Source organism: Polyodon spathula, chromosome 12 (genome assembly GCF_017654505.1).
Source record: "Polyodon spathula isolate WHYD16114869_AA chromosome 12, ASM1765450v1, whole genome shotgun sequence".
Lineage (NCBI taxonomy): Eukaryota > Metazoa > Chordata > Actinopteri > Acipenseriformes > Polyodontidae > Polyodon > Polyodon spathula.
In genome coordinates, this window is record NC_054545.1 from 11,629,956 (window position 1) to 11,642,675 (window position 12,720).

At 35.5% G+C, this 12,720-nt stretch overlaps 1 protein-coding gene across 1 annotated transcript; it reads left to right on the top strand.

Annotated features, from left to right (window-relative positions):
- The first annotated feature begins 495 nt into the window (after positions 1 to 495).
- Positions 496 to 7,254, top strand: LOC121325024 (activator of 90 kDa heat shock protein ATPase homolog 1-like). Its single transcript, XM_041267316.1, has 9 exons — positions 496 to 820; positions 3,298 to 3,488; positions 3,699 to 3,781; positions 4,210 to 4,327; positions 4,681 to 4,769; positions 5,248 to 5,373; positions 6,403 to 6,504; positions 6,601 to 6,652; positions 6,767 to 7,254. Exons 1-9 carry the CDS (start codon positions 741 to 743, stop codon positions 6,937 to 6,939), a joined length of 1,014 nt encoding a protein of 337 aa, XP_041123250.1. The 5' UTR covers positions 496 to 740; the 3' UTR covers positions 6,940 to 7,254.
- The last annotated feature ends 5,466 nt before the right edge of the window (positions 7,255 to 12,720 follow it).

Consider the following 12,720-nt stretch of genomic DNA (forward strand, 5'->3'; position numbering starts at 1 on the left):
TATATATATATATATATATATATATATATTTGGTTATATTATATATCTATATCTATATAGTGAGTACTCATGGGAAAAGAAAATGTGACATTTTATACTGTAAAATATAGTAAAAGCAGGTGATGTTGACGTGATCAGTCTTCCCTAATTCAAGTAAATCACACCGCAAAGTTTCAAATGCTACTAAGCGACGCATGCGTAAGCCTGCAATGCAGTACTAAAGTACCACAATACTGCATCATTAATGAACGCCATTTATGTTCTCCCTGAATTCAAGGTTTCTGCAATAAAGAAGCTGCATCCCCCTCCCCCTCCCCCTCCCCTCTCATGTTGGCTCTGTGTTTTTTTTCCCACATTTCTGACTCTGGATGGCATTAGTTTCACAATCTCTTACTCTATTAGGAAGGTTCCAGAACAGACTCGAAAACGTGTTCTAGACAGAACGGAACTGATCATTGCACGATTCGCGGAAGTGGATTGTGGGAGTAGAACGCCGGTGACTCTCAATGCCGGTCTGTTTCCAGTCATTTCTACGGCGAGACGGCGAGAGACTCAGAAGCAAGAAAGCCAGCGTTCTGGAAAAGGGCATTAGGAGACACTGCAGATAATTACTATACCTGAAACAAAAAACAAAAGGAGACATAGGTCAGACATTCCTGTAGATATTTATATTATTAATTTTGTTCGTTTAGATTGTTCTTTTGTTGGCTTTCCGTTGCGATAGAAACCTTTTTTCCGTTATGGCCAAGTGGGGAAAAGGAGATCCTCGCTGGATCGTGGAGGAGAGAGCCGATGCAACAAACGTCAATAACTGGCACTGGTAAGACCACACAGCAAACCGCATATTTATAAGATTCTATACGGTAGTATGTATGGCGATATTTTTTTTTAACATAATAATATGTAGCTCGAACATGGCGTGTTATGCACATGGCTTGACTGCGATAGTGTTAGTGAGAGAAGATCGTGGCTTGAGTAGGAGATGAAAACATACATAAAAATAGCTCCCTGTTGTCCCATGCCTGGATTAGCAGGGGGACTGAATATCAGTTGATTGTCCCAGATAAATAGTTATCTATGATCTAGCCAAAATGTTTGACATCAGATATTTAAAAAAGTTAATTTCTGGTCGTTTCTGGAATTGCAGCAGTTACTGTAAGTATACAAAACTGTCCTGCATGTACTGAAGCCTGCGTTATATACCCAATGCTATTTACGTGCGTTTTTTTATTACAGGAAGAATAACTCTCTTTGATACTAACATAGCACAAAATAACAATAACCATTGCAGAGCTGTGTTATCCCCGTACCTCCAAACACAACACTGTAAACAGTATCAGTAAATTGAATCAGATCCGTGTTCTCTGGGGATGAATGGCGCCTGTAACCCATTGTCCCTTGTTTGAATAATCTGTGTAATAATAAATATTGTTTTAGACGTTTTCTGCCCAGTTTAGAAATATAATTAAACGCCTAAGCAATGGTAAACAGATTGTGTAATTAACACCTTACTTACTGTGCAGCAGGCTGGCCCCTATACTGCCACTTCTTAATCTGTTCAGTGTTTGGGATCATGCTCCACAGTATAGGATCCATTTAAACACCCTTTTGCAACCGCATTTCTGCTGGTTTTCAGTTTACCATGTAGACAGACACTTTAGACACAAAAGAAGTTACTGTAGTCATCTGAATACCTTTCCAAGGTTAACTGCAAACCCCTACAAAAAATTTTCTGAAAGTGTCAAGAAGTATAAATTAAATGCTCAGTATTGCTTAAATGATAGGGCTTCTAGGGATTTCAGTTAACAGGCAAGCGAGAGGCAGCAGAGAATTCTACAGTTAGTGTAGAACAAGTCATGGGAATGAATCAGAACTGACCATGAGTAGCCAGCATTAGTTTTATCTCAAGGCAATTTAACAAGGATCCTGCATTAGCGATTTCAGAGATTATTAAATGAAAATAAAATGTTTGTTTGTGAAGCAATTCATTCATGTTGATGCACTCATTATTTGAAACGGCACATTTAAAGTGTAATTGAAAATGGTACAGTAAACTATTACACAAAAAATAAAACTATTGTATAATAACAATTTGAAAAGCCTTTACAGTGGCAGCCAGACTACATTGATCAAAAGGACTGCTATTAAATAACACATTTGTTTGACAAACTGTTTTTTTTTTTTTTTTTTTTTTTTTTTTTTTTTAAAAATACACTTAAATACAATCGCATTGCAGTATAGCTGGAAAAATGCATACAACCAACTGAGCTGTAATTGAAGCAGGTAATCTTTATTTGAAACGCCTTAAGGCAACAGTTGTTTCTTTGAGTACATGTCCTTTTGAGGTCTGACGTCCATTTGGTTGACTACATTTATTCTTACAAATACTAAATTGGCATTAACTAATTCATCAAAGACAACATATTCACATCCTCTGTTGCAATTTGCTAGATTTAGGTATAATGTATGTTTCCTAACCTATGAAGCTAAATTAAAACTAAAATGAAATTTACTGGCATGAAATAATTGGCCAAATTTAAAGGTTAGTTACTGACGAGTAACCAACTGCCTTTGAAAGTGCTCCCGGCTATAATGCTCTGCCACCCAGCTATACAGAATTTCTGGGGAGAACCCTGGAGGCAGGTGCGTTTTATTTTGGTACCTTAAATGGAATGGATCTACAGTATTCAGAGGCATAATTATTTTTATTATCTATTTTATTTATATTTTTAATATTATAATATTAAAATGACAACACAGGAACATTAGCATACTGTAGGTTTATAAATGATTTAAACCAGCTTGAAGGTGTTCACCTACTTAGAAAAGCAATGTGAAGGTGGCAGCAGAAGTGTATTGGTGTAGTTTTCCTGTACTGTCCCATGTTACAGTAACAGGGTTATTTGAGGAGAAACTCCACAGCAGTATATTTTGCTGGCATAGCTATTTAGTGTTAACAAAACAAATGATAAAAGGGAAAAGGCCATTAATCTTCTGCTTGTGTTTGAAACCGAGGTCAAGCTACAGTAGCAGAGATGGGCAATGCAGCATTGTGCTGTTCTTTTCAAGGCAGCCACTCAGATATGGTTCTAACTTTAAAAATTGTTTTAAAATTTTCAGAGAAAGACCCTGTGCTTAGTTTTGTGCAGTGTAGTTGCAATAATTCCAACAAAGTCAGGAGAGTCAAATATCCAATGTATTCCACTGGGAGATTTTTATCAAGTTTCAAACGTCAATAACTTTGTTCTCCAGGACTGGTGTTGCTGTACTTTACTTTTAATCCCATTTTGTGCGCAGGACAGAGAGAGACGCAACAAACTGGTCATCGGAAAAGCTGAAGGAGCTGTTGCTGGGAGTACGAGTGGAGAATGAAGATGGGAGCTGTGAGGTGACAGAAGTCAGCCAGGTGGAGGGAGAGGCCTCTATCAATAACCGGAAAGGAAAACTAATTTTCTTTTATGAGTGGAACCTTAAAATGACTTGGACTGGTAAGTGTATCTGACAGAAACATTGATGTTTTTGAAAGGGCATGATCTATTTCCAAAGCAACTTGATCAGCTGCACAACAAAAAATAAAAACAATCCGAAATAAAATTAAAATAAGCAGAGATGGAAAGTATGTCATGTAAACTTAAGCGTAAGCTAGTCTTTTGTACAAGCAGAAAGTCAAAATAACACATTCTTTCTTACTTTAACAGGTACAGCAAAGTCTGGAATAAAATACAAAGGGACTGTGGAGATTTCCAACTTGTCAGATGAAAATGACATGGATGACTTGGATGTAAGTGTTTATAAAATGGTTAATTGAGTCCCTAGAGATCAACACACTCGTATTGTTTGTCTGGTAGTATATTCAAAAAATGTTCACTGTCTGATCTGCAATAATCAAATGGTATAAGTTAAGTAAATTCAAAAGTGCTTTTTGTTCGTTCTGGTCCAAACTAGTGCTGTAATAAATATAGTTAGTTTGCTGTAAATATTATCATTATTCACGCTCATTTATTACAATAAAAAAAGCATGGATCAACTACAGTAGTTGTTGTGAGAATTTCTGTAGATCTACTGTGCAGGAGTACCTTCAGTATCTGCCTAACTTGAGAAACCTGATTACAGCAAAATAACAGTTTAGTTTAAGACTGAATTAAGAGTCCCTGATTTGATTCTTGCTTTTGTTTTTGTTTTTTTTTGTTTTGTTTTGTTTTTTAATAGATAGCTGTCTCTCTTGGCAAAGACGAACCTGAAACAGATCTCACAGCACTGATGAAGAAAGAAGGTGCAAAAAAAATTAGAGAAACGATGGGAATGTACATGGATGCGCTAAGAACAGGTGGGTCAGCAACAAACCCTACTGCAGACTCAATACGAGCACAGTAGCAAGGTAACATTCGCAAAGATTTTGATTCGTTGAAGCTTTTTTCTTTGGCCCACAGCAACAGGATTTGGTTGTTTTTTGCTTTCATTTTTTTTTTTTTTTTTTTTGCTTTTCTGTTAAGTCACAATTTGTAAAATGTATTTTTTTTTTTTTTTTTTTACAATTTCAATAAAAAGCTATTTAACAATAATCCCATGGATTTTTCATATTTTAAAACAAAATGTTTGCATCTGTAAATTGGATTTTCCAATCATGTTTTTATGTTGCAATGTAGAAAAATGACCTGTTTTGTTCATTTTCAATTCCAGAGTTCACTCAAGGTATGATCTTGCCTACAATTAATGACCTGAGCAAAGATGCAGGAGCACAGCCCACACCCAAAGTGGATAAAGCTCAGGTAACCACTGAACTGATTGTATGTTGCATTCACTAAGAATGTGCACATTTAACTGTTTTACTTGACACAAATTCTAATGTTAATGTTGGTGGGCATTTTAGGTGTTTTATTTTTTTTTATTTATTTTTTTTGTACTTGGTTCACTTGTAAAGAGGTGATTTATAAACAAACAGGAAGAACACCTGTAATTCAGGAATGCCCTGGAAAACTTTGATTATCTACCATTTCTTTTTTTTTCTTTTTTTAACTAACCTATGCTTGATTTATTTTACCAACTAAATACAATCTTTTGTAAACTGAATTATCAAGTTTTTCACCAGTACTTTTTTCACTTAAGTTTTTTTTTTTTTTTTTAAATCAAGCACAATTAGGTGAATCTGAAATTGTGTGTAAAAATTATTGATGGCACTAGTCTGTCAAGTATGTGTTTTGTCTGTGTTAGTTCACTGACTTTCTCACTTAATTTCTGTTTGGACAGCCTGCTTCAGGTAATGCAGCTTCCAAGACCAGCGCTGGAGTAAAGATTCCCACCTGCAGGTTCATTTTAAAGGACCATTTCCCAGCCCCCCCTGAGGAGATCTATAGAGTCTTTGTGACACAGGAGGTGAACACCTCATTCACATTTCTATTTAATATTATTTTACTCTTGGATCTTGAAGCATGTGTGTAGGGGAGGAGTGGGGGGGATATATTTGGAGATAATGTGCATGTTCAGTGAGGCAAGTGGTTGGAGTTCCACTGTGATTGCATTAGGCCACTTGCTTTAGCAGTTGTTTGAGAACTGAGAGCTTGGCATGACTAGTGCTGCAGTCTGGTTCTAAGACAGCCTTGAACTAAATACAATTAAAGGCCTTCACACACCAGATGTCTCCATACACCAGACGCGATGCAGTTTCTTTTTTTTTTTTTTTAAATTGGCGACTAGACTTTTACAGCGACATGACCATACACACCAGAAGCGACACAGAAGTAATGCGACAGATTTGAAAACTGCCAGATCTATACAACTGTTCAAAACTGCTATAGACAAAACTGTGATCAAGACTGGTGCCTACTCGTCAACCTGGTGTGGAAATTATGATAGTCTTCTCTGGCGGTATTTCAACATATATGGCAATAAATGTATATATGGCTTATCCAGTTCCTTCAAAATAGACTCCCATATTATCTTTCAAATATGTGTCTTTATAATTGTGATGCCCTTGTCAAAGCACTGGGTATTGAAGCTGTTCTCTGATTGCTCAATGCCCTAGCTGACACGTGTCAAATCACAAAAAATAGGATTCAATCTTATTTATTTTGTGTTGATCCAATGTTGCTCCTGCATCACCTGTGGTGTGAAAGGAACATATCAAAGGTATAGGTTCCATTCATTTTGATGCAGCAGTGCACAGTTCCTCCTTTTTGTTTTTTTTAAACCATCCTCTTCATTTCTAATGCTGCATGTAAAGGAACCAATGTGGCACAGAGACACATCGAGCATTAGTTTAATGTATTCCAGGACACCATTGCTATTTCTGACTACAAGAATCAAGATAACTGTTTACGACGCAACAAGTTTTGTTGTAAACTTAGAAACAACTCAATCATTTTTCTCTTGTACCCCCCCCCCCCCCCCCCCCCCCCCCCCCAGCTGGTGCAGGGTTTCACACACTCTGCTGCGGTTGTGGATGCAGAAAAAGGAGGCAAATTCAAGCTGTTGGAGGGGAACGTCACTGGTGAATTCTTAGAACTGGTGAATGTCTTTTTTTTTTTTTTTTTTTTTTTAAATATAACTTTTTTGACAGTTTCTTTTTGAATATGAAAGTTCACATTAATTATTTTTTTTCAGGTTCCAGAACAGAAGATTGGTATGAAATGGAGGTTTAAGACTTGGCCTACGGGTAAATACTGGTTTTTCTCATGTGCTGTGTTGTTGTTTTAAAAAAAAAAAGTTAACTTATTTTGAATACATACATTACTGTACATATTTAACTGGTGTTTCCTTACTTTTTCAGAACATTATGCAAATATAACAATCCATTTTGTTGACCAAAGTGGAGAGACTGAGCTGAAGGTAGACTGTAAAGGAGTTCCAGTGAACGAAGAAGACAGAACAAAAGACGGCTGGAAACGCTACTACTTTGAGGGCATTAAACAGACTTTTGGTTATGGGGCACGGCTGTACTGAGGACATTGCTCTGTATAATGGGGTTTAATATTGATTTTATGTTAAAGCTTCAGTCTGCTGTCCATTTCTGTGTTTGTACATTCATTTAGTACAGTCATTAGTGGGGGTTGAGGCCTTTGTGAATGCACTGCCTTTTGGAAAGGATTCCAAAACAGCTTGTGGATACAAAGAAATATATAATACAGAAAGTGTGAAAAACAGAACCACTTGCATCATACCTGTTATTTAAAACAACTGCACTTGTTCTCTGTACTGTAGTTTGTCACATGTTCACATTTAAGATCAAAGTACATAAATAAATCTGATTTTTACCTAGCCATCGTGTGTCATTTTAAAGAATAGGTCTAGTCAAGCTAAACTGGGGACGATTTTAAACAAAACAAACAAAAAAAGATACATTTTTTTTTTTTTTTTTTAAATGCTTTTCAGAGAATACAGTAAAAATTGAATTGGGAAAAAAAAAAATTCATAAGCTTGGTACACAAAATACCAATTGACTCAGGCTGTAAAGGTTTAAACAGTAAACTAAAGTAAAAATCCTAAACATCATAGTATTTTATTAAACATTTAGCTAAAAATGCCCTATATTAATGAGCATCTTGTATAGATTTTGAATTTCTTTCAACTGTTTCATCGTTTATAGTAATTTAATGCACTGTAAAGCACTAATTGAATGTGTGTGAAATCAAAGGTCAAATATAAAGATTACTAAGTCATGTCGACTTTTTCGTTAATAATGTGTGATTGTTTAAACTATTTCAGCCTTAATAGGATAGATATCGTTACATTACAGTACATAATATTCTTAACTGCATCATAACAAAATCACAATGGGTCAAATTTATATAGCCATATAGCTGCTTCGCTCAACTGAATTGACCCTTAGATTAAAAAATATCATTATTTAATAGAAAGTAAATTTCAATAAAGATTTTCATAAAAGCTTGTCCAGCTTTTCTTACACTGTGATGAATGTATGTGTATATAGATCTTAAGAAATTGGTAAGTCATGGGCATCTTTAACTAGCAAAGCATAAGTTCACAAACACTGAGCTATAACTGTATAATCACAACCACATTGTGTTAAATCGAAAGACAAGTTTGGATTGTTATCTTAAAGATGTTTTACAGTAATTTGGGTTTGCAGGCAGGAAAGGGATGACTGGTACAATTGTGCTCTTAAATTATCCAGAAAATCAGCTGACCAAAGTCCAAAATGGCATCAATTTAGTTTCGATAACCTAGATGTGGAAATGAAAAGGTACTGTCCCATTTCAAGTATAAAAATTTTGTTGGCAATAACATTTTCCTTAACATATTGAGTCACCAGTGAGGTTTTTAAATACTCCAGTTCAAACTCCTTGGAAGGTAACACATTTACCATAATAAAGACAAATGTATTAAAGCAATTTGATCCAATAAGTGCATCGCCAAACATTGCAATTAATTTACTAAACTGTAAACCTATAAATGATGCAAAGTATTACATTTACAGTATTATTGTTTTTACTTCAATATTCCCAGTGATATAGAACATTCAGGAGGGATGGGTTTGTGCTAGTGTTTAGAAACCAATCAGGTGAGGGTCTTTGAACACAGGAATGCAGTGAAAGCATTGTATTTTCTAGAAAACGACACTTATTTAATATTTATTCTGCAACCTCAGGTAACATTAAGCAGTACAGCTTGAAAAAAAATAATGCATGTCATCTTCACAGGGATTTACATCATTATCTTTTACAGTTTAACAGATCTATATACATTTATACAGATTTACATTTTTAATGGGAGTAGTATTTTTTTCTGCTAGCTGAGATGAAGTACAGTACATTGCACTTTGATTTCAACCTGCTCTAAAATGTTAAAACTTTCAAGATAAAAAAAAAAACAAAAACTACCATATCCATGACAGCTCCACTTTATCTGCACAGTATTGATGTTGTATTGGTTTATTTCATTGGTAACAACTGAAAAAGGAGTTTACTGATTTTTTTTTCCCCAAACACAATTGTGTTTTTTTTTGTTTGTTTTGAAATTAACTTAAGCGCTTGTGCTGTTAACCTTCAAACCAGCACTATTAATTTAAAGATAAAGTATACCAATAGAGAGACAGAGGCTTACATCAGAATCTGTCTGAGTTTCCATGAAATCTTACATTTGGCTACCAACAATTTGTGATTCCCCGGCCTTTTTTGATGGCCCTACTTTCCATGTTGGACCACGCTTGGCTTTCTGTCCCACATCCTGCCACCTTTTCCTGCATGAGAATCAAAATAAGCTGACATTAGAAGGGAACAAGGCAGTGCAATGACTCCATAAATCCATCTCTTAGTTTGCCAGCCTAATTTTAAGGTTATTGTTATTTGTTATTTTATTTTTTACTGTTATTTTTGTACGTTTTACACCTCACTTAATGCTTGGATATTTACATGTGGGGGTGTTGTGACAATAGTCAATGCAAAGAGAGAATATGCTGGAGATGACACTGGGCTGTTCAAAGACATTTTGTACAGTGCTTCAGAAAGAAACTGTGTAAATATTCACCAAACACAGATAATACGTGGAAGTTTGGCAAAGTATTGAATTTACTTAAAAAAAATAAAAAAAAAATAAAGAAACAACTTAAGCTAAGTAGTTTCAGTTTTCAACAGTCTTGACATTTATACAAAGGTGTAAATTAAAATCTTGAATTAAATAAGAGGGGTATCTGTTAACTGTAGTTAGTCATCCACACACCTGTGACTTGTCCAGACTCCCTTGGATTAGCCCTGTTCCTGGGAGTGCCGGAGAGCTGGCAACTCAGCCGCCAGACCCTTCAGGAAATCATAGTGCTTCTCTTTGTTTATGCACTGCCTCCTAGAATCACAAAACATAATTCAACTGTTAATTCATGTCACTAACTCGAGCTTGACAAGTGTTTGTTTTCACACCAAAAAAGTGCAAAAAACAAAACAAAACAAAAACACAACAACCTGAAAATATATCCCATCTCCCCTTTAAGATACTGATATTTGCCTTTGATTTCTATAAATAACATACTCATTTGGGACATGCACAACTTCCTTAGTCAAAAACATAAATTACTCAAATTTGATTTGCTCCGAAAATACAGTGCTGGTAGATACCATGGCAACAAGCATTTTGATTTCCTTTTCTCTTTGTTTATTTAACCAGGTAGATGGTTACATGAATTCAATTAAAACATGTATGCTGTGCAGCCAATACTAACGGTTGATTAAAAGCCGTTAAACAGATTTCAATGATGTTTTATTTCTATTCTACTCTGGGTCACGTGAGAAGCAGTTACCTGTCCTGTTTCACAGCCTGCAAATAGATCCAGGTGGACATGTGTGATCAGAATAAAATTACTTAAAAGTGCGCCTGGGTCATAGTGATGGTGTGTTTGGACTGGGTGATTTGACTGGTCTGTGTCAGAAAAAACTTCAGAAACATCTCCAGAGCTCTGGCTGAACCCAGGGTCAAGGACAAGCAACTGTGAGAGCAGTGGAACCCTCTCCCCTTAAAACCTACTGAGTGAAGCCAGCTGGCCAATGAGTTGAACCAATGGCCTACTGGAGAAAGGGTTCACTGGGTGTCTTGATGCTGTGAAAGGAAGTCATACCAAGGCCCAGATCACCAATAATCTTGGACTACATTTAAAGTATTATTTAAAATCAGTACTAGTTGGTGTCAGTTAAACCAGTTTTATGTCATTGCATAAGATCAAAATTTTGTAACATGACTATATTGTCATTTTTAAGTCAATTAAGTATTTAATGAACAAGATACAGTGAATTATTGATCGGAAGCCTTCAACCAAAACATGAATACAACATTCTGGTTACTTACTATGTAAATGTAAGATCTTTCTTTTCAAAGCAAAGGATACATATAATAACAAGCACAGCAGCTGCGACTTTCCCCACTTCTTTATCTTTTTGCATTATTTTCTTGATACCAGACTGTTAAAAAAAAAAAAAAAGCTATAGAAATTTACAAAGCAAAAGTCTGTCAGAAGAAAACATATTTTTCTTCCTAAATTCGTCTATGGTAACAGCAATTCACACAATGCTGAAGTTCTCCACACCACAAAACATCCACTTAGTGGTACTGCTAAAATGTCAAAACAGGTGACCACGAGAAAGAGGGAGGTTCGCCGGTTCTGATCGGTTCACGCCTACATAAAGATTTGCAAAGCAATTCATGTACAGCAACCTGGATGTATTGGGCTGTATGTGTGTCCATTGCATTGAAACGGAGCTACCTGTCCAATCCCTGCAAGGTATGCCTTGCTTTGTTTTATTTTTCACAAGAATTCATTATTCACTATATGCGCTACAGCAAACCCAACGTCATACTTACGGGAGGAAACCTTGTGTTGTATTTCCCTTTTCTTCCAGACATTTTGTTGTTTTTAAAGCCTTAGAGAGTCATGTTTGGCTATTCTCCAGGTCGCTTGTTTCCAGCTCCATTTGTTTATTTTTCACAGGAAGTTAAGGGGTAAGGTTTAAAAACACTAACAGGATTTCTAAAATACCGCACACTTGTTTTCTCTCTAAAAAGACGTTGTTAAGGTTTACACGTTGTACTTGTAGCGTACATAATTTGTGTTTTTATTTATGTATTTATTTACAATACACTGGGGGAATAAAAAACATTAATCTGATATACATCGTCGTTTAAAACTTTATTTTAAGTTTAACAAGTTTGACCGCTTTTTGGTTGCTTTGAAACCGAATCCCTCAAGTATTAGTTAATTAACCAATTAACCGAAGCAAAACCAAAGCATTCGTTTCGTTTCTTTAATAATATATTCGTATATATATATATATATATATATTATATATATATATATATATATATATATATATATATATATATATATATATATATATATATATATATCATATTACCAAATGTCTAGCTGGGCGGGAGAATAATAATGAAATATAATGGACTAGCTGAAGTACCCGGGGTTCCCCGGGGAAATTCAATATTTCATGCATGACAAATTGGGGAATGGCAGCCTTATGGTTTTATTTAAGTTACCGGTATTGGGTGTCAGACAATGTGCTCGGACCCCTTTCCCTTTTTTAAAACTATTTATTTTTTGGTTTTTGTGGGTTTCTTTAATTTGAGGTACATGGTTACTGTACTGATCCAGCAATGGGGTTACTAAATAAAATACCCCGGTGGTCAAAATTTTGGATCCAAACACAGCCCTCGACCTTCCCCTGGATGAAGAGGAAGCCATGCAAAGTTTGGTTGCACTGGCTCCTGCGGGGTCCGAATGCATAAAGGAACAGACAGACAGACAAACGTTCTTCTTTATATATTAAGACATATCATGGATTGTAATGGTATAAATTAACAGAATTAAATAGGATAACGAAATAGTGTAATTAAATAACTAAATACACCATATAAAGCTGTCTTGAGTTCCTGCCATTATGAAAAAAAACAGACACTGATATAGGGTTACAGCAGTTTATTGTGTGACAGCTACTTCTATATTGGAGATTAAACATATTACTGATTTTAACAAGGAACACTTATGCCAGTATGGGCCATTGTGGACTCTGGAGAAATTACATTTGCAAATAAACAATCCCCGACCTCCAAAAAAGAATTTGAACAGTATTTATCAATGGTCAGTCACATTCCCTCTAAAACAATTATAATATATAGACTCGCGAGTTAAACCAGTGTAGTCCTGGCAGTATTGTGCACGTGCAACATGTTACTGACATCAGACAGAAAATAAGAAACATCTGCTGGAAC